General features: G+C 44.7%; 1 protein-coding gene across 1 annotated transcript; it reads left to right on the forward strand.

Annotated features, from left to right (window-relative positions):
* The first annotated feature begins 849 nt into the window (after positions 1 to 849).
* Positions 850 to 22,585, forward strand: LOC118301808 (E3 ubiquitin-protein ligase RNF19A-like). Its single transcript, XM_035627398.2, has 10 exons — positions 850 to 1,061; positions 12,669 to 13,682; positions 15,120 to 15,328; positions 15,414 to 15,558; positions 15,927 to 16,089; positions 17,781 to 17,895; positions 18,104 to 18,265; positions 18,639 to 18,852; positions 18,969 to 19,112; positions 19,861 to 22,585. The coding sequence occupies exons 2-10, from the start codon at positions 12,952 to 12,954 to the stop codon at positions 20,678 to 20,680; spliced, it is 2,703 nt and encodes a 900-aa protein (XP_035483291.2). The 5' UTR covers positions 850 to 1,061; positions 12,669 to 12,951; the 3' UTR covers positions 20,681 to 22,585.
* The last annotated feature ends 103 nt before the right edge of the window (positions 22,586 to 22,688 follow it).

Here is a 22,688-nt window from a genome sequence, read left to right on the forward strand (position 1 = left end):
AATTGACTTTGAATGTGTGACTCAGTTTGTATTACCTTAAATGTTTCTGTTGTAAATATGACTCCGAAAACAACCCCAACGAATTAAATATTTTATCAATGCCAGGTCAGATACATTCCTTAACTTAGCAAGACATAATATATCTATGTACTCTGTCCCAATCTTATCTCCCCTCAACTTTAATAAATTAAATTCAACAATTCAACAATTTATACCCCGTCCAGTGTTGTAGAAACAAAATATTGTTATAATACATGTTAATGTTTTTGACCAACTAACAGCAGTAGCTCACTGAGGAAGCAGACATATCATTTGGGTGTTTCATTAGAGGACACAGATTATAACAAAAAATTAATGTTTTGCTCATTTTAGACAGATTCTTTAATCATTAAGGTCTAAATTTTATAGTGACCGCAAATTTACAGGAAATCTTTTCCTGCCACAAGACATAAGACTGTACAAGACCACCTCACCTCTCTCTGACAGAGAAACACAGGATACATATATATATATATATATATTGTATATTTCGTGAGGTGTGTTGTGTGTAACTGCTGCTGTAACACTTGGGATCAATAAAGTACATATCTATGTATTTTTCTAATCTATAAAATCCCATCCATGTTTTAGTATCTTAGACAAACAAATGTCATGGAGAAGAAGATATAAGTATATGTCTGTTTTGTTTGTTTATTATTAAGTGTGTTTGTTTTCTTTGGTGTGTCTGAGTGTATGTAGTAAATAATAGCAATGCTGAGCAACACACTCCTTCACCAGTTGGTGGCGGTAATGCACCGATTTGTTGTTTGCCAACCGCCCAAAAAAACCCAGAAGAAGAAGAACAAGAGGGAGCTCGCGAGCTTCCGTCGGGGCTGTTGTCGTTCGAAGCGGAGCAGATCGGTGCGACCGGAGACCGGGGCAGAAGAAGAGGAAGCCGCCGAGGGGGGGGACGTGATTCACGGGACAAGTTATCACCAAACTCACCAAGCGTTTCTTTTGTTTTGTTGGTGGAATCTCTCCGCCGTCGCTGCCTCCGGAACAAGTGTCACCAGCAACAGACGGTAGGTTCTCATCGCTTCGAGCTAACGTCGCTAGCCGAGCTGCTAACGCTCGCTTGTTGTGGGGCAGTTAGCTGCGCTGGCACCTTGAGCAAGGCACCGATCAGACCCGGGCTACGTTACTCTCCATGTTCATACAGTGTCCCGCGTTCGTCCCGCGCCACCAGACAGCGGTCGTCGTGTGAGGTGACGTAAAGCACAAGTGAGTCCGTTAGCTAACCGCAGCTATCGCGTCTGATGTGCAGTCGACTAGCTTAGCGTGAGGCGTTACGATTGGCCAGAACTTTTTTTTTGAAATCGCATCAATCAGCTGCTCGCCAACCAACTTTTATCCAAAAGTGTTCCAGCAGTTGTGTTCAACTTGGGGCAGCGTGGCTGGGGAGGGAGGGGGGTGGAGGAGGCATGGGGGCCATGACACCATGTACCAGCAAGAGATGGGACAAAAAAAAGTTGTGATTCCAGTTTTTGACTTTGTGAATGTTTCGTTACATATAAATCAGGTCCACGTGTCAGACATGGGATATGAGTGGTTTTGAATTGAAATTGAAAAGAATTAAAAAAAAACCCCAAAAGAAAAGAATGAAACAAGTGGACAGATATGGAAGAGTGATATTCACAAACAATAAGAGCAGAAAGCAAAAAGAAAGTGTTCAACACTTTGCTGCTTTACATGTTGGAAAAGGGGCGAGAAGAAGAACTTATTGAATCTCACCCCTTCTCCCCAAGTCATTCATCTACAATGAATACTTAGTCAACTTCCTTATTGATTGAAATCTATACTTAAGTTAATATAACTTGCTCATCATATAGTTATCCTTATCAAAATATACATTTTTTTTCAATAAAAATAAATGAATTACCAATTTAATATAGCTTAATCATATTGTCTAGTTATCTTATATTGTCATATACAAACATACATATATACACATGTACAAATACAAACATTTAAGCACATATATATATATATATATATATATATATATACACATGTCAACTCCCATATTCCCCAATCAAATACCTACAAATATACATTATTAATTACACTAAAGAGAAAGATAGACAAAGACATAATAAATATTAGGTAATCAGATAAATAAATGAATCATAACCCCGGTAAACACCCCCTTCATCCCTGTACCCCGTGAAAATCATTTATTTTATATTTAATTTTTTTATTTAAGTCAAGATTCTTCTGTGTGGCGAAGTGCTTCATGATTCTCCCTGGGTTCTTTTTTGGAAAGTAAAAGAGTTGGTTGTGATTCCTGCCAAGTCCAAGACTAAGATGGATGCAGCCCCCTGCTCATATGAAAACAGTTGAGTAAATAATAACCACGGATTTAACTTCACTAGACATATTATTTGCAATGACAGCAGATCAGCAGACGAAGAACTGCCACCGTGGTCCGGGGTCAACCTGATCAGCCTTATGGTGTCTCATGGATGTTTGTATGTCAGTGACTCGTGTATATTTATCACAAGGAATCTAAGTGAGGGCGCATCTTAGTCAGTATTTCCACCCTTTGCTCATCAAGTTCCTACTCCTATTAAAGTCCTTCATTTCCCAGTGGTGACTGAGTACAGTATGTTTACAAGTAGGACAAAGTAGGCCTCAGTTATAGTCCCTCTGGGCACACGCGTGTACTGTTATTCCCTAGACACATCACATGCTTGAGTTTGAGTAAGCAACAAAAATAATATTGCAATTATTTTGAGTCATGCTTTTTGTGGAACGGAATCTAAAAAACTCTGTTCTCTTCTTCTCCTCTCATCTGGAGATAAGGATTTGTCGGCAGTCTTATCTCCGTCCGATCGCTTCGTTTTGGCGACGAACAAATTGAATAATTGAATTTACATTCAATTATTCAGTCTGCGTGCGTGTGTGTGCGTGCGTGCGTGCGTGTGTGTGTGTGTTTATCAGGACCAGTGAGTGACCTCCCTCTGTCTTGCTCTATGGTAAACACAGCTGCAAGGGTAGGTGGTGGTGGGTGGTGGAGGTCTGGCCAGCACATCAGGGTGCTTTCATTGATTAGGACATGTATTTATTTATTTATGCATCATGGATGATCAGGCACCGATGTCATTGTTGGGGATTACTGGAAATTTCCCCACCAGGCAATAAACTTTTGACAACACCAGTGAGCGTTACCACCGGTCACACTCAACATTTTACAGGAAGGGACATGTGTCGGGTCGGTGTTTGTTGAGCCCTTCGTTTGATCTTCAACAATAGATTTTGCCGCACGCTGAATCACTTGTCGTTTAGAAGTGTTGCGTCCAGATGCTTCCACTTTCATCAGACAGTTTGCAAATTGCCTCATTATGTTGCCCGGTTCCCTCGTGGCATTCAGGGTCAAATCCAAAAATCTTGCCAAATAGATGCTTTTGCATTTGCCTTTTGGATTTGACACCAAGTCGTCGGTCGACTCTCCTCTTGTCACGTGATGACTCTACTACTCGGCTCTGCTGCTGCATGGGGCAGATGCGTTCAGTTTATATCTGTAGCGTCTGACTATGTACCGATAACTAGTATTTTATAAATTGGTAGTTTTGGGTCCTGGGTCACAATGAAGGAACGCCTACTCAGCTGGTGTCCACTGACACGTTACAGTTGATTAACAGTTGATGATTAACCAAATGTAATCCACCACATAAGGATTTTATTTTTTTTTGTCAAATGAGTAAAGTTTTGTTTCATTGTGAAGCTACGAGCATTGATTTGCTCATTTCCCACCACTTGGAGCCATTGTCGTGATAATAAAAAAACTAATACTTCACAGTATCCTCCATCAGCAACAAGAACAAAAGTGAAACTAAACTACTCACTGATTAGTAGGTAAGTGCAATGAAGACGTTGCCGTCAGTAGACTTTCTGTTTGTCCGTCATATCGTCGGGCTGGTTTGTACAAATTCCATCATGATCTATTATTAGCCGTCACCTTAATTTGCACCCAGTCATTTACAAGAAATGAAGCAGGTCGAGCTGTAGCCTACCCGGTACTCAAACCGTACTCCTGGTCCACGTGGGCTGAAATGCGGCTTATATTGCGGCTATTTTGTGTGCAACATATTGTGCATTATTTATTTTGTATTTCAAAACAAAAGGCATGATGACAGTTAAAATCGTGGGGGGAAAAAACAAATTAATGAAAGGGGTTAACTGTAGGTCTAGGTTGCCACCACTACTTACAGCAGAGCGGAGCCTCACGTGACTTCCACTACACCAGTGACAGATTCTTGTGCTTGAGAATAGAACCGCAAAACAGGAGGTTAGAAACCAGGCACTGATGCATTCATTGTAGCTCCTCTGGTACCCGTCTCTGGCTCAGATGGAGAAGATGAGGAGTGGCTACCTTGGTATTGATGACATGGCGAAATGTCAGGGGCAGAAAGTCAAGGTGTCGGCGAGTGATGCTTACAAAGTGCACACGCAGTCTTGAGAGGTGCGGTCTGCGCCAATTCTTTTGGGCCAAGCCGAAATCCAGAATTCCCCGGCACTAACACACAGAACCGAGAGCTATTGGACTCGCTTTTTTTTGTTGCTCTGCTTTAGAATCGCTCACTGCCCCTTCTTGTGGGCTCGTTGCTCATATTGTCATATTGGCCAACATTGCATATACGTACTGTATTCATCTCCTCGTCTCTTTCTCCCGTGTTACCGGGGGAAATGCATCGCACACTCCCAATTTGCCAGTTCATTTCACTCTTTTTTTCACGCCCTCTTCCTGAGCTCTCTGGCTCTCTCAGCTGAGCAGAAATGCCAGGATGCTTACCTCATTTCCTCCCCTCTCCAGTGGAGCGAGGGAGGAAAGAAAGAGGGGAAGTCTAGGAGGGGAGGGGGAGGCAGCCCGAGACTGTACTGGCTTTGTTGGGGTTGGAAACTTTTCCTTTTCTTCCCCCTGTCGGCCCGTCTTGTCTCTCTTTGTACAACATCGTCAACAATGCCTTCACTGTTAAATCTGCTGTCGGGGTCGTTGTTGTTGTTTGCACCGTTTTTTAATCCTTTGCCATTTTGAATGTAATCTTAACTCCGCGATACAGAGGACGATGTTCAGTTAATCACACTGATATGTTTCCAATGCTGCTTCGCCGCCGACCACACTAGCGCCGGGTTTTCAGCTCGCTCCAGCCGCGCTGGTGAGAAGGACGGGGACGCTGTTTGACTTTCATCCCACATCAGTCAATAGCTGCTCGGCTCGGCCTGCCAGCCGGTTGCCCCGTGTCTGTCCGCGATGCAGCGGGAGCCTCCCTAATGCAGTGGCTGTCCCCAGCCCCATAGAAGCCCAGCAGGAATGTGCACAAAGGCAACATTACACAGGAGACAGGCAGGTCAGGAATGCGACCGAAGTGATGCAGACGGGCCGACTGCACCGGCTCAGCTGCCGCATGTTTCACTGTTCACATTCGTCTGGGTGCCCGTCTCATTCCTGGCCTGTCGTCGCCATTGTCTCCCTGCCCGTATACACCTTTTTATTATCTACCAGTCTGTCTTTGAATCTATAGTGTCTCTGCTCCTAGGTGCATCTCTATTTTCTTTGCGCGCCGTCTTCGTCCTTGTCTTTTTATGCGTCTTCCTCTAAATGTGCTTTACCTCTAATTTGAAATATGTAGTAGAATAAGTAATTTCACATGATGCCATGCCAGACTGTAGCTGACAGAGACCTTGCAGTCTGTCTGTTTTTCTTTGATTTCCTTTGTCGCTCACTCTTATGTAACCCCGAACACAAACTGCTTCCCAACCACAGTTGACTGGTGAATCTCTGCTGGCTAAGTTTAGACCCAGTAGAAACCCAGATCTAATTATTAACTAAGTGGAATGACAGGCATTCTTCTGCACTGCTGGGTCATGCAGGGTGGTGGTCCTCTCCCTTCCTACTACTTCTACTGCTGCCAAAAAGTCCCCGATCAAAACAAGACCAGATAAAAAGTAACCATTGAAAATCATTTTTCTATAGCCTGATCGATTGTTGGGGCTGATACTGATATGGGCTAGTGAAAAATATCTGATAATGATATATTGTTGGATGCATATATATTGAAAAAAAAAGACAATTAATCCGAAGATGTTGTTATCGAACCCGTATGATAAAAAAAATTAGGCCTGATACTTTACAGTTTAACCATGAACTTTTATCATAAGTATCTATAAATAAAAAGAGAATCCAAATACGACCAAACGTATAGAACTGAAAATTACCATAAACATAAACATTACCAACAACATAAAATGTAAACTGAAATGGGCATCTTTTTGCATTGTTTATTCTATAAAATAAACTTTACATATCAGTGCACATTGGCAAACCTGAACAATGTCGGTGAATGGACACAATTAATTTACAAAACGCTGTGAATTGGACCAGAGTTGCAACATATATATATATATATATATATATATATATATATATATATATATATATATATATATATATATATATATATATACACACACACATATACTGCAGGTCTGTGCATTCCTCAGTGCACTGGACTGCATACTCTTTGATTGCTTTTCTGGGTGTGCGGGGGTGTGGTCTTTTGGATGTCTTAATGTCTTTGTCTTAATATGTTGTTGAGTTTGAATAGCAGGGATGTGATGCTTGTTGAAGATCCTCCTGAGTTCCTCAGATACTCCAAACACATGTGGGATGACAATGCTGTTGCGTTTATCCTTCTTTTCTTCACCACCTGCAGTGATGGCGTTCTGTGAAAATGGTTAAATGTGCTCTTAAAAAATCCTTCTGGACAATAAAAATTTGCAATCAAGATGTTTTGCTAATTTGCCTAAACCGAAAAACAGTGATATTAATTTACCCTTTTGGATTTTGGCTTGGTCAGCACCAAATCAACCCACAGCCTTGAGGCACTGAGATACTTCTGTTATAATAAGCAATTCAAAAAACATGGCCACCATCAACCAGAATAACTGCAAAGGGCAGGGCTCAGCAAATATAGACCATGACCCATAAACCATTTGTCCAATAATCATAAATCTTGGTACACATCTTATTGGTATTAAGCAATATCTGTCATAATGATTGGTGTAAGTGGGAATTGCCCATCACATGTTTGCTCATAACTCAAGATACCTTTGAGCAATCTGGATTAAAATCAACGAAGATACACGGTGCTGACTCCTAAACACCCTCCAAGTTTCATTCACATCTTTTTTTAATGTCTGGCACATTTTAACCTTCAGATCCACTGTCAACAAAATATGATATCATATTGCCTCCACCAAGGAAGTTACTTTTCTTCCCTGCCAGTTTGGGTATTTATGTGTTCTTTGATTTTTAAGCAGGTCAATGCAAAAACTACTGAGCGAATCTCCACGAAACTTTGAAAATGATTAGGCATATTTAGGTGACAGATTTTCATCAGTGTGTGCAATTTGGTGTGAATCCAAAATAAAAATCTGGCTTCAGAGGACTTAAATGTGGTTTCATTCGGGGGCTGTTGGGCCTCGGGGGCGGTGGTACGCGCTCTACTGAGTGCCATTCTATTATTCTCATTGTATGTGCTGTAGCTTGGACCAGAGTAAGAGCTGCTTGAGGCCATTTCTTTTTTTAGACGGGGCAATAAAAAGTACATGGGCCCTTGGGAATTACTTGGATGAATATATCAGATGACATTTTTACGACCAATTAATGTGGAGAGAAACAAGAAAAAAGTATAGACAAACAACGTTAACTTCAACTAATGTCTCAGAGACAATAAGAAACTCGTATGTCTTAAATAAACACATTGATAACACATTGACAGATCTAAAGGAAAAGTAGTCGAGCTCTTGGTTATGATAACTTGTCGAACCTCCTTTTGCAGCATTAAACTCGGAGAAGTTCTTCCGTTAGCTACCAAGTAGTTGGTGATTAATTTCCCCCCTTGATGTTGGCGAGAAGCTCCCTCCATCGGATAGCTGATGTTTTCATGTTGACATGCGGTCAGTGCCATTTTTATGCCATACACAGTGCTACGTGTTCCTGCCCAACAATGTCAGTTGGTTTCATCAGTACACAAGAAATGTTGCCAGTAGATTTGTGGAGTGTCGTGGTTCTTTCTGGGAAACTTCAGGGGGCGCAGTGACCACCACTCCATCTGTGGTGCCCTGCCATGGAAAGCCTGCTGTATGAAACTAGGATTTGTGTATGAGGGACTCTTAAATGACCTTTTTTTGCGTTGTGTCTTTGGAGTCATCTTAGCTGGGTAGGAGAATATTCACTGTACTGAATTGTCTCTATTAATAGAGGGCATGATGAACTGTGGACTGATCAATTATCTCAACTCTTCCAGATTACTTTGTAGCCCTTTTCCAGCTTTATACAACAACGGACAAGAAAAATGCGTTGATTTGTGTTGTGTTTTTAAGTTAAATTCAATTTGATTAATTGTTGAGAATTATAATGTGGAAATGTATCTAACCCTAATTTAAGACAGATTTATGCATAAAAGCAGGTTATTCCAAATGGTTCACTTACTCCGTCTTGCAAATATTTTCTCCATATTCATGGAAGTGATCAGAGAAGTAGTATTTTAGGGGAAAACCATGAATCCCTGCTACAGGAAGTGTGTTGCCTTCAGAAGCTGTGTGTGTGTGTGTGTGTGTGTGTGTGTGTGTGTGTGTGTGTGTGTGTGTGTGTGTGTGTGTGTGTGTGTGTGTGTGTGTGTGTGTGTGTGTGTGTGTGTGTGTGTGTGTGTGTGTGTGTGTGTGTGTGTGTGTGTGTGTGTGTGTGTGTGTGTGTGTGTGTGTGTGTGTTGAATGAGAGCTGTGCTCCCTCAGGCTGCAGTACGTCAGCTGAGGTCAGGACTGGATGTGTTCTCTCCCTGGAATGACTAATGAACTCTGTCCCTGAGGAGCGTTCTGCTAGTTCGACCAGCTTTCATCTGTCTGCTTCCTCAGTGTGTTGTTCTCATGCACACACACGTATGCAGATAGAAATAGTCTGTACTACTCATGAGTGTCCTACCCAGGTTCAACTGTATCAGAGTTAGAAACTGTCTCTGATTTGTTGATTCGATCCGTTTGTCTGATTGTCCACGAGTGTGTTGAATCTTTTCGACCTCGGAGGTATGTCTGAGGTCGACAACGCAATGAGAATGAGGTCGTTCAATGGTTCACCGCTTGCGCATCCCTATTGTCACGTCTCCTGTAATTCCATAGATGGCGGGCAAGGACGCAACATCTTATGTATTTTCTTTGATTTGACACTTTTTACATTACATCACATTAATTTTGCTGATGCTTTTTTCCAAAGCAACCTACAACCATCAGGGCAGATACAGGAAGCATCCAGGGCCTTGCCTAGGGGCCAACACTAGGATGACCTGGAATCAAACCCTGACCTTCTGTACCAAAGTCAGCGGTGTGACCCACTGGGCTGAACCAGCTGTTACTTTTACCTTTTAAAGCATTTAGATGCTGCGTTTAACTTCAATCGGGTCAGGGAAGGGTTCATGGTCATTGCAGACTAAAGTGAACATCAAACGATAACTTTTCTTTAGAACCTTTCAAAATGAAGAATATATTGGTTCAACAGAAATAATCACTACATCTTTAAGACGGCAGCGTAATTACGGCTCTTCTTTTGCTTTTTTCCGCCACATTGTAATATCTGCCACTGTCAGAGGAAATGGGAAAACTCTGGAGCAGAAGGTGCCGATGATGCACCTGTTACGCTGGTTGATAAAACACCATTGAAAATGACAAAGGCGAGCGTGCAACCAATCACGTTGCGATCTCTCATTGTGTTGTGGCCCTACTGTACAACACGGCTGCAACCATAGCTCCTGCAGGCCCTTTACATTTGCCTTATTGTAAATTTTAGTTGTGTGGTAATGCAGAAAAATAAAAACAAGAACAGTAAAAAAATTATTCTTGTTTTTGTTCTTGTAAAAACTTCGTTTCAAAGAGAGTTTTCCACAACACAAATGTTTTGTTCCATAAAACCTCATGTGGTTTTAACTAATGAGTAAATAGCTAATCAACAACGTGCTCTGTATTAGTGGGAAGCACTTGCACAATAAGAAGAATTGGGAGAGAGGTGCATCAATAAGATTAGAATAAGATGCATTTGCAATAACCATCCTATTCATTTAGGATTTCATTCAGTGCAGGTATATTGTTTTTTATTAAATTGCTTTGCAACAGTAACGTTCATACTGCATGTTCAGTTTTTTTGTGAGTCATCCTGAAAAGTGTGTGTGTGTGTGTGTGTGTGTGTGTGTGTGTGTGTGTGTGTGTGTGTGTGTGTGTGTGTGTGTGTGTGTGTGTGTGTGTGTGTGTGTGTGTGTGTGTGTGTGTGTGTGTGTGTGTGTGTGTGTGTGTGTGTGTGTGTGTGTGTGTGTGTGTGTGTAAAACTCGTACAAGGTCTGTGCATGTGATGGGAGTGTGCACAGCACTGCAGCAGCTCTCCGTAGCTTGTATAAAGTTGTGTGTGTGCATGATGGGTATGTGTGTGTGTCCCACTCCCTTTACACTTCTGTGTGTGTTTCCACAGCGTGGTTGATTGCCAGGGAGTAACCAAAGACCCAGATAAACACACACACACACACACACACACACTCACTGAGGGATGAACACCCAACGAGCAAGCTGGACCTCAGTAGCAACACTCTCCTAAAATAACAGACATTCCTCCTCCACCTCCCTCATCACCACGGGAGTGGTTCTGCCCCGACACAGATGTAGAATCACAGTTTGCGTAAGCCCATGACTTAACCTTGCTAACCACGCTCAGAATAGTGTTGCTGTTAAATTTATTCTGGTTTTCAGGCCTTTTTCTTGAGCCCGAGTGTCGACGACCTTCCCTACACCTGATGTCAGATGCACTTTTACTTGGCTTCGTTGGGTTGGCTCGTATGAAAATTCCCGAAAAACTGCACACGTCAAATCTTATTTCTGGCGAATCACAAATTAAGGAGACGTAACTACGTGCTTATTTCAGATGGTAAATCTAAATCCAGTCTTTTATAAGATTGATTGTTATTTGTCCCTCTATCTTGTAGCAATGCTGGGAAGCCTGACAAACACAAAAGATGGTGGATATTGTTTTGTTTGAGTTGCAACTAATGATTATTTTCATAATCGACTAATCTGTCGATTATTTTTTGGATTAATCCATTAGTTGTTTGGTTCATAAAATGATGAAAAATGTCGTTTGTGTTTCCCAAAACCCTCAAGATGATTTTGTTTTGTCCACACACCAAAGATCTTCAGTTCACTGTCACAGAGGAGCAAAGAAACCATAAAATATTCACATTTAAGAAGCTGAAATCAGAGAATTTTGACTCTTTTTCCATAAAAACTACTTGAACCGATTTAATCGCTTATCAAATAGTTGACGATTAATTTAGTAATCGATTACTAATCGATTAACTGTTGCAGTTCTAAAAGTAATATATGATACAGGAGTATGGAACTACATAGTTTGTCCAGAAATCTATATTTTATTATATTTCTATGTAGCATGAGAATTTACTTTCTGTCTTGGTGTCAACTGTGGAATAACTGGCTAAAATGCATAATGTGTTGTTTATTCTTTGGTTCATTTAAAGCCAGTAATTAAAAAAATGAATGTGTTTTTTTTTTAAACGTAACAAAAGTCCTTTTCTTTCAAAATGTGCAATATCTGTAGTTTGTTCTTGTTGTCGCAGCGTTGTCACAGTTGACATGGTCTTTCTCTGCCTCCCCCTCTCAGATGTGTGAACAACACTCATCAGACTGGCTCATATTGTGAAGGAGACTAGACACATAAACACTCACACACCCACTCAGACATGGGGTTACTACGTTGTGTAATACAGGAAATTAAAAATGACCAAATGTACCCAGCAGAAAAAAAGAGTGATTTACAGCCGTGGCTGCCTGAACTGCTGGTGAATCAGAAACCAGTCGATCAAACCAAAACCAAACCCTCTGCTCTCTAACTCTGCCGGGGCTTTATCTTTCTGCCGTTATCATCAGAGGACAGTCTAAGCCCACGGCCTCGTCACTGTTGATCTTGCAGTCGGATCAGATCGATGTGTCTCAGGCTGTTGACTCTTCTTCCTCCTCTCTTTCTTCTCACCTCTGTGACCGACGCGCTGATCTACCTGCGCAAACACTGCACCCGTCCAGCTGTGACACTGACTGAGCCAAATGTCAAAAACCTGGCCTCTGTCTGGGATATAAATGATTTAAAATGCATAAAACTATCAGTGTATCAATATTTTTTATTACAGCTCTCGCATCGTAAAATTGTCTCAACAATATGATCACTGGTCCTGAGGACGGTGGATTATCAGAATTCAAGATGGGGCTTCATGATTGTTTTTACTCTATAATTAACTTTAATTTGAGCTACTACTACTGTCATTTAACACGTCATATCATTTACATCATTAGGTAATGTCAGACACACACACACATTTACCTACTGGTCGGCTGCAGCTGAAAAAATAAAACTCTGTTCTTTGATTTATCGTCTTGGGTTGACTTATATTGAGAACAATATTGATTTAGTTTTTGACACTTTTAATGTTGCTTTTAACTTTGAAAAATGCCCATGTCTGCATCCATACTGTGAATGAATTATTGAAATGTATGACTTATGTTTACATTCTTCCCCTCTCCAGGTTCTGTTGCGTCAGTTTCACAGCAGGCGACCCCCACCCCTCTGCCAAAATCCGGCTATTAGATGTGACCACGAGGTTGATTAGGAGAAGCCATCATGTCTTAAACGCAGACGGGCCCTCCGGAGGCCTGTCCCCCCACCCTGGCCCATCCGCCCCCTCCTTCATCCACCACCTCACCCCTTCTCCGAGCCCCATCCCTCTGCCAGACCTCCCTGCATATGTCAGGGACAGGCTCCCCAACCCTGGCTCCCCACTGGCCCACCCTCCCCCTCCCTCAGGCGAGATGAGCCTGCAGAAGCACCAGCAGCTGGGTGGTGGTGGTGGTGGTGGGGTGATGGGCTCCGACCGAGACCTTCAGTCCACTGCTTCCTCCATCTCCCTGCCCTCTGTGAAAAAGGGCCCGAAGAAGAGGCGCCTCTCCCTGACGTCTCTTTTCAGACGGCGGGGACGGGAGCCCAAATCGGGGCGCCAGCGGTCCCGGGAGCTCCAGCAACCTGGACCCGGAGGCCTGGGTGGGGTGGATGGCATCGCCAGCATCGAGAGTATCCACTCTGAGATGTGTAATGAAAAGAACTCTGCCTTCATCTCGGTGGCTGGGACCGGAGCTGCCTCTGCTACCGCTGCTGCTGCTGCTGCCACCTCATCTGCCTCAGGGCCTTCTTCCTCTACCTCCTCGTCCTCCTCGTCCTCCTCTTCCAAGGTGGGTGGTGGGGTGGGGGCGGAGCTGCTGGAGTGCCCGCTGTGCCTTCTGCGCCACTCCAGGGACAACTTCCCTGACATCATGACCTGTCACCACCGCTCCTGCGTCGACTGCCTGCGCCAGTACCTGCGCATCGAGATCTCCGAGTCACGCGTCAACATCAGCTGCCCCGAGTGCTCGGAGCGCTTCAACCCGCACGACATCCGCATGATCTTGAGCGACCGGGCGATCATGGAGAAATACGAGGAGTTCATGTTGAGGAGGTGGCTGGTGGCCGACCCCGACTGCCGCTGGTGCCCCGCGCCGGACTGTGGGTGAGCAGCATTCAAATAATGATCCTGTCAAGATCTGAAAATCACATGTAAGAGTTTTCTCGAAAAGGTTATAGTTGTCAGGACGCTGGTTCGACTTCGTCGGTGGAGCAGTAGTAAACCATTCCTGTTCTGATTGACAGCTGTGACTCATTAGAGGGGCGGGGCTTTCTCAAAAGTTATATGGGACTTTCTCTCTCTTGTGCAGGACCAGGGGATTGAAAACGGCTAAGAAAAGACAAACTTAACTCAGACTGTAGCAGTTGCGATTTATCAGATGTATTCTCAGATTGTTTATAGATTATTAATCAACTATTTCCTCTCAGAATTGATGTTGACGCTCAGCTGTTTGTGTAATACAGTGTTTTATCAGGCACCTCCTTCCTTCCTTCCTCTCATGTCCCTGTTTGTCAGAGTCAAAGTTTTTTGCACAACAGTTTGTTTTGTTTGTCACTTGCCAGTTTAGTTTTCCCCATTTCTCTTGTTTGTCCTTTGCTCGTATTTGTTCCTCTTTCCTGCTGCCCAGAGGCTTTCGCCAACATGCTAATGTTTATTACTCAGTTTAATGAGCGCATTGTTTCAACAGGAGGCACTTTTGAACCCACTCTCCTGGAAGGAGATTGAGCCTCCTGTAATCTGGTCTACACTCTTGGGTACGAGGGTCAGAGAGGTTCTGGGCCTCGGCGAGGGCAGAAGACATAAACATTCTTATCCCTGTCTGGTTTCCCTCAGAACACGCACCAACATTGATGAGAATACTGTCTATTCATTGGTTGTGTAGTTGATGTTGACTGGCACCACCCACCAACGATTTCTTCGGTTTTTATGAGCCCAAACAAAGAAAGAGATTATGGAGCAGTTCAGTAAATAGTGCAGGCGTCAACAGAGTTAAAGTAGACGCATTCACGTGCAAGGGCTTAAGTTTCCAGTGGCTGTGAAAGAACTCGGTTAATCAGAAATTAACATTTTTGAGTGTTTAATTATTCTGTCCCAGAAAATGTAATTTGTAAATGAACTTCGCACAACGGGGCCACGGTGTTACAGTTGGATATCGGTGTGATTGTAGTCAAAGTGTAAACGGAACTGATACGATCAAGAAGTATCTAGTATCTATCAGGGGATCGTGTCTGTGTGAAGTGCTGTGTTATGGTCGTGGATTTTGTACGGTGGGAAAATTGTGTCATACCCGGAATGTGGAATGTGTCATACGGAATGTCCTGACAGTTATTGTCTTTTTGATCTTGAATTTGACTTGACGTGTCTCAGTACCTGTCCTCCATCCCAGACACAGTCCTCGTCACACTTGAAGGACCCACAGCAGAGGAAGTCTGTGATTGAAACTTAATCTTAGGTCGTTGAGATGTGTCGTGTAAATTCATATGCAGAGGAGACACAACAATTTTTGACGCGTGAACGTCTAATACGTGTTCCCCCTTCTAGATATGCGGTGATAGCCTTCGGCTGCGCCAGCTGTCCCAAGATCACGTGCGGCAGGGAGGGCTGCGGCACAGAGTTCTGCTACCACTGTAAGCAGCTGTGGCATCCCAACCAAACGTGCGATGCGGCGCGGCAGCAGCGAGCCCAGAGCCTTCACCTGAGGACCGTCCGCTCGTCGTCCCTCAGCTACAGCCAAGAGAGCGGAGCTGCAGGTGAGCTGACCGAACGCGCAGAGGCCGATGCGTGATGGCGTTTGAGTTATCGCTTCTGATTGACCAGACCGTTTCTTCCTCTCAGCCGATGACATCAAGCCTTGTCCGCGTTGTGCTGCTTACATCATCAAGATGAACGACGGAAGCTGCAACCACATGATCTGCGCCGTCTGCGGCTGCGAGTTCTGTTGGCTCTGCATGAAGGAAATCTCCGACCTGCACTACCTGAGGTCAGTATGTCCACACTCGAACACACAGGATGACACATGCAGACGCACAGTTAAGTCAGTTTAATGTCCGGACATTTTAGTACACTTGAAGGACCAACAATATTGTGTAAGCAAATCATAAAGCGGTTGTGATTGAAACTATGCCCAGGCCAATAAAAACGGTCATATTTGCTGTTGTGAGATTGTGTCAGTTTACAACATGTTGTATGAACGTATGGTCATTTAGACGCTAGTCAGGCAACAGAAGATCTCAGGTCAACATTTGGAGGTGTTCGTTTTTTTTCTCTCGGTTGTGTGACGAGCGATATGAAAGCTGAAGACCCTTCACAGTTTCCACACAAATGTATGAATGACTCCTCCTCTTTCAGTCCTTCAGGCTGTACTTTCTGGGGGAAGAAGCCTTGGAGCAGGAAGAAGAAGATCCTGTGGCAACTGGGAACTCTAGTGGGCGCCCCGGTCGGCATCGCGCTCATCGCCGGCATAGCCATTCCCGCCATGATCATCGGCATTCCCGTATACGTGGGAAGGAAGGTGAGGCTCTAGTATATTCTAAGTTCCTCTGCTGCTCACAGTCACTGTTTAGATTCACTGCTCACACTTGACTGTATCAAAAGTTTCAGAGTTAAAAGTCATCTACAGTCAGCTGAGGACATTTCTTAATAACTTGTGCGTCTGTGTGTGTGTACACGCTTATGTTGTATCACTCGTCGGCCTGTTTGATGACAGTTCAGACATTGCGATGCAATGAAAATATTCCGCCTCTCCAGAAGTCCCCTCCCGAGTCTGCCAGGAAGGAGGCGGAGCCAACAAACTTTTCCCTCAGACTAAACCAGACCACAGTCGTGATCGCACGGCACAATGTGAAACATCTGAACATGAATCATCCACATTCCACGTGTTCAGTCACTTAATGTTGCCAAAGCAGCGATCAATAATCACAAAATTTCTCTCTGATATGCTTCGTCATAAACACTTAGACCTGTGAAAAAATCTAAACCAAAATCCAATGATTATGGACATTATCTTACATCAAGCACATTAAGTCATGTTCAGCCATTTCCTTATAATGAGCCTCTATTGGGAAAATGCTTAATCTCACTTTTTCAATGTATTTTAACTAGTTTTTAACTTTCCCTCACATGGTCTGTTCCTCAACATCCAGCCAGCTGTCACCTAATGGCTGCTCACCACCGACTCTGTGTCTCCTCAATTTAGACTCGAGAATTAGTTTCCCATTCTGGCTCGGTGGCTGCCAGTGGAGAAGGCATCCGTGTTATGAGAGTGGCTGCACTCTGCTGCGCTGTATTTGTTTCCAGACTATGACGACTCTTTAAACACGAGCGTGTGGAGATAAAATGGTAAAGGGGAAGAGACTCTTAAGTTGACTGTCAGTGGGTTGTTGTCATCAGCCGGCAGCTCAAAGGGGGACGTTCTAAAACGCTTTACGTTTAACGTGAAGAGGCTAAACGTCACTTAATGTGCCCCAAAAAAAAGGTTTAACTTGACTTCAAGGGGGCAGTAAGTGATTCTAAAGCAATACATGTTTTGGAAAAATCTGCGAATCTTTCCTCGCCGTCCGTTAGCTGTCAGTTCTGTGTGTGCGCCGGAAAAGAAATCTGGGTCTCAGTCCATACTCTTAATCGAAAACAAAAAATGGTGAGGAAATATTTTCTTTTTGAACCAAGAACAAAAAAAGAAAAACAGAACCAAGAAGTCTTCAAAAGTAATTACTAACAACTGTACTTTGGGCTGGGACGCCCTAAAACACCTCAAACGTGTATTGATTTAGATTCGCTTACTGCCCCTTTAATGTAAGATAACGTCCATGATTATAGGATTTGGGGGTTTTTATTTTTTTCACAGGTGTAAGTGTTTATGACGAAGCATATCTGAGAGAAAGTTGGTGATTATTGATCGCTGCTGTAGCACCTTAAATGACGTTAAGTGTTTTAGAACGTCCCAGCCCAAAAGTACAGACTTCTTGGTTCTGTTTTTTGAAAACAAACAGAGTAAGTCTGATTCAAAAGTTCCCAGCAAACAGGTGGAGGCTCACTGCTGCTCCACTTCATACACCTAACTGAAGGGAGAAACAAAAAAAGGTCTAGGGCTCTCCTCATGTCATATCTTTAAGGCAACAGTTTCTCAGAATCCTCGTCGGACTTCTCAGTTTTCCTCTGACTGTGTCGCTGTCGTCGGGCCCGTTTTTTCTCTCTCTCCGTCAGATCCACAACCGCTACGAGGGCAAAGATATTTCCAACCACAAGAGGAACCTGGTGATCGCCGGTGGGGTGACGCTCTCCGTCATCGTGTCTCCAGTGGTCGCTGCAGTCACAGTCGGTCAGTCTCTTTGTTCCCAGTCTCTGTCTCCTCCTCTGCTCCAACTCCCCGAGTGCTCGGAGATCTTCACTGACACATTCTTGTTGGTCTTTGGTGTTCACACTATGCAAGTTGTTTTTTTTTAAGTCAATGAGTAGATGGGAAAAGTTCTTAGAGTTTAAGACTGTTATGAATTGTCGTCCAACCTGTCCCCCCCCCCCCCCCCCAGGCATTGGTGTTCCCATCATGCTCGCGTACGTCTACGGCGTGGTGCCCATCTCTCTGTGCCGCAGCGGAGGTTGTGGCGTCTCGGCCGTGAACGGCAAAGGAGTTCGCATAGAGTTCGACGACGAAAATGACATGAATGTCGGCGGCGGGGCAGCTGCCACTGGTGAGCTTTAATGCCCCCTACCCCCCCACCACCCACCCCCACCCACTGCTGTCCACACTGACATCCAAAAGCCTCCTTTTGTGTCCATGCCCAAGTCAGCAAACGGCGCTGTTTGCTTTTTGCTGACTGATTAACTACTGAGTCCCAATTTTTTTAAAGGAAATCTGCTGCAAATGTCGCTTCTCTCACTCTTCTTCTCTCACTGACAATCATCCCTCTAGTGTTCGTCCTCTGTTCCAACAAGAGAAAAACCTTTTTAGGTGCAGAATTCTGTGCATTTCAATTCCCCCAAAATTTTTGCGACACCGTTCCTGCAAACGATACAATTTTTATATATCTTTGATATTATTTCACGACGGCCTCTTCTCTGCAGACACAACATCAGTGGCCGACACCAGGAACAACCCCAGTATAGGTGAGGGCAGCGTTGGGGGGCTGACGGGCAGCCTGAGTGCCAGTGGCAGCCACATGGACCGTCTGGGAGCCATCAGGGACAATCTGAGTGAGACGGCCTCCACCACGGCGTTGGCCGGAGCCAGCATCACCGGCAGCCTCTCCGGCAGCGCCATGGTCAACTACCTGAACAGGTGCTAAGACGGAAGGAAAAACATGCGACACAGACACAGAAACAGACACACGCACAATAATGCAACATTGGGTTTCGTGTTGTTTTCCTGTATCTAAATATCTCACGTGTTGTCAGGCTGGAGGTGCAGGCGGACGTGCAGAAGGAGCGCTGCAGCCTTAGTGGGGAATCCGGCACCGTCAGTCTGGGAACAATCAGCGACAACGCTAGCACCAAAGCAATGGCTGGATCCATTCTTAACGCCTACATGCCCCTGGACAGGTGAGCAGAGCGGCATTCACTTTCCTTTTTTTATCTGGATAAAAGCACGAAGGGACGAGTCCGTTCACTTGTGTCCTTCCTGGAAAGAATTATTATGAAAAAGATTGTTGGGAGATGATTATCTAAACATAGAATATTGATTGAGTCTATTATTACTTCACCCCCAAAGGGCGAGTTAAGTATTGTTGATATCTACAATATCAGACTATAACTTATGAAACTTGACATATGAGTTAATATGGATATTGTTTTTGCAGGCGAATACATTTTGGGTTCATGAAATATATTATCCTGTATATCTCATGATCTGATGGAGACGGGGCCTGTGGCGTTGGGAAGCGTATTGAAAAGGACTCATGATGTCATCGTTTCGCAGAAAAATGTGATAAAAATTCACTAAATTAAATTTACAGGTGACCCATCGACCACGGCACCATACGTATCAAAACTAGAGCCAGTTCGGAGGTCACAAACCACATGAAGGTCAATGTCAGAATTTTTTCGTGAAAACATTTTGAATGACCATAACGTGGGGGATTGTTTACAGAATTTGTCTGTGAGGTGCTCATTCAGCAGCCCTATGATAAATCTGTAGCGAACTCTGTAATGACGTCATGAAAAACGGTGTCATATGGGACGTTTACGTGAATGTGGGGTGAAGTCTGCCGTCTCTTTTCAGACTTTATCAAACCTTCATACTGTACATATAGTTTTTTTTCTCACTTGTTTTGTCTGTGTCCTGGTCCAGAGATGGGAACAGCATGGAGGTCCAGGTGGACATTGAATCCAAACCCAGCAAACGACGGTACCACAGCGGCAGCAGCAGCGTAGACGACAGTGGCCACGTTGGACGCTGTGGCTGGACCTGCCCTTCCAACGGCTGCGCCTCCTCCGAGGGCAAAGAGACCAAGTGGGCCCGAGAGGCGTCCTGCTGCTCCTCCTCCGGCTCCGGGGGCAAGAAGAGCAAAGGCAAGCTGCGCAAGAAAGGCTGCGGCGGCACGAAGATCAACGAGACGCGGGAGGACATGGACGCTCAGCTGCTGGAGCAGCGCAGTACCAACTCGTCCGAGTTCGACTCTCCGTCGCTGAGCGGCAGCCTGCCCTCGGTGGCCGACTCCCACTCCAGCCACTTCTCCGAGTTCAGCTGCTCCGACCTGGAGAGCATGAAGACGTCCTGCAGCCACGGCTCCGGCGGCGGCGGCGACTACCACACCCGCTTCGCCACCGTCAGCCCCCTGCCCGAGGTGGAGAACGACCGCCTGGAGACCTGCCCCACTTCTTCTTCTTCCTCCTCCTCGTCCTCGTCCCAGGGACAAGGAGCCGTGATCGCCCCACACTCCCCCACCTCCACCTCCTCCTCCCTGGGCCACGGCGCCGAGCTCTCGCCGCTCTGCTTCATCACGGAGGAGAATGTCAACCTGGTGTGTCCCGCTGAGCTGGACGGCAGCACCGGGGAGCAGCTCAAAGAAACCAACAACAACAACAACCACCACCGACCGCAGCATCCCACCCAGACCCAGACCCCCCAGCAGCAGCCCAAGAACTCCTGTATACAGACTGACATCTAGAATCTCAATACCTTAAGTGCTGCACAGACACTGTTTATTTTCTTTTCTAATTCAACATCCTCTTTCCTCCACTAAATTAACAATCAGCTCACAGCCTGTTTCTCCCTCGTAAAGGGAACACGTTGCTATTTTGGCGTCGACGTCCTTCATGGTGTGTTGAAAGGTTTCCACCGGAGTGCAGCCACGTGAGGAGTGTGAAGGTTATGAATGCTGGTGTTTCTCCGCAGACAGTTTTTGACTCTGTAGGTTATAATAATACAAAATAAAATAAAAACAACCACTGTGCCAGTTTTGCAAGTACATGACTCTGGCTCTGTGATGCAGATGCGACACCACGCAGGAACCTTAACGCCTTCTAGCTTCAAACAGGGACCAGGCAAAAACCATTCACTATTTCCTCTTTTTTTTTATTATTTCTCCGAACATGTGTCCGTCACAGAGGAGCCTTTGTGTTCTCGTCTGAATTTATTATTGGACTCTTTTCTTTCCCCCTGGATGTTAAATCAAACATCTGATGTATAATTTTCAGGCCTGAGCTTCAACATCGCCAAGCGTCTTCGCACTAAAACGAACTTGTATCTTTTTTCCACGGATGCACACGACGGCTGTGCACAGTCCCGCTGTGGGAGCTGGTGCTGGGCAGCCTGGTGGGACAACTGAGTTCTGACCCGTAGCCTGAACAACACCCTCGGTGCGTCTGGTTTAAGTTGCCGAGACGACTTTTGGAAGCTCCCGCTTTTTGTTTAGTTCTGTGCAAAAGATTTTTGATGTTATGTGGGAGGGGGGAGGGGGGTGGGTTTGAGAGAAAAGGTCTCTGGAAGGCCACTTGTCAAGATATTATAATGGGTCGTTTTCTTTTGTTTTGTCCTTTTAAAAGGTGATTTATTCCTCGCTGAGTGAGAGAGAGAGAGCTTCGATATCTTTCTTTGTTCGACTCATGGTGCCTTCAAGAAGCTGTTTGTGTTGTTTGTCTCTCTCTCTCTCTCTCCACTGTGTCTTCAAGACTCCAAACAGCAACTTATTGTAGGCGACAGAATGTCCGTCTGTGTAGAACATACTGTGGTAGACGTGGTGAAATGACAAAACCTTTTCAATTGCCTACCAAAGACAGCACTCAGGCTCTTGTTAAAAATCCTAATACCTTTGACTTTTGTCTGCCGCGGCGGTGAATCCTCTGGACACCGAGGAGACGGAGATGACGAGACGAGACCCGGGGTCACGCGGACGCGCCGAAACACGCGGCTGTTTTTTTCCCCAGTACACGCTACTTCACTTAAACGCTACGCAAATGCCGGAGGCCGCGGCGCGACGGGCCGGAGGCTCCTGCACTGTTAACTGTGTTTCTTATCACGTTGTATGTTCTGCGAATGCACAAGGTTTAAACACGGGCTACGTGGGTCCGTTACGGGGTTACCGTCCCTCGCCCTGTTGATTCTCCCCTGTGATTCCTCTTGATCCAAATCGGTGCTGCCGAGCAGACTTGAAGTCAGATTCTGTTTCCAGCACTTTTTCCTTTTCAGAGTGTTTGTGTTTGCGGTCGGCGTCGTCAAGGCCGCGGAGGTCGGCTCAGGTGAAACCTCTGACCAGGTGAGGTCAAAGCATCCACCCGGGGGCCCGTTACTGAACCAACACTCGGGCTTCGTGCTTCAGTCCCTCGGCGCGTTGAAGCAAAAATGTTTCTTTTGGATCTTCTTTCCATCCCGGGTTCTTGTTTTTCCATTATTTTTTTTCATTCTTCACCGAGACTCTTCTTCATCCTTATTTGAAAAACACTAGTGCCAGGTTTAATTTGTAATTTGTGCAGAGTGGCATAAGGTATTTGTATATTTGTTTGGTAATTTGCTTTACTGTATGCGTGTAAATGCATATCAGAAAAATTAAACAAAAAAAATGATATATACGAAATGTTGTGGTCCTCCAATTTTTTTCAACGTGGTACGATGCTTCAGATATTAATGGTGTTCCATCTTCAATAACAGTCTGTTATTATCACATTGACAAACATTTG

Source organism: Scophthalmus maximus, chromosome 1 (assembly GCF_022379125.1).
Source record: "Scophthalmus maximus strain ysfricsl-2021 chromosome 1, ASM2237912v1, whole genome shotgun sequence".
NCBI lineage: Eukaryota > Metazoa > Chordata > Actinopteri > Pleuronectiformes > Scophthalmidae > Scophthalmus > Scophthalmus maximus.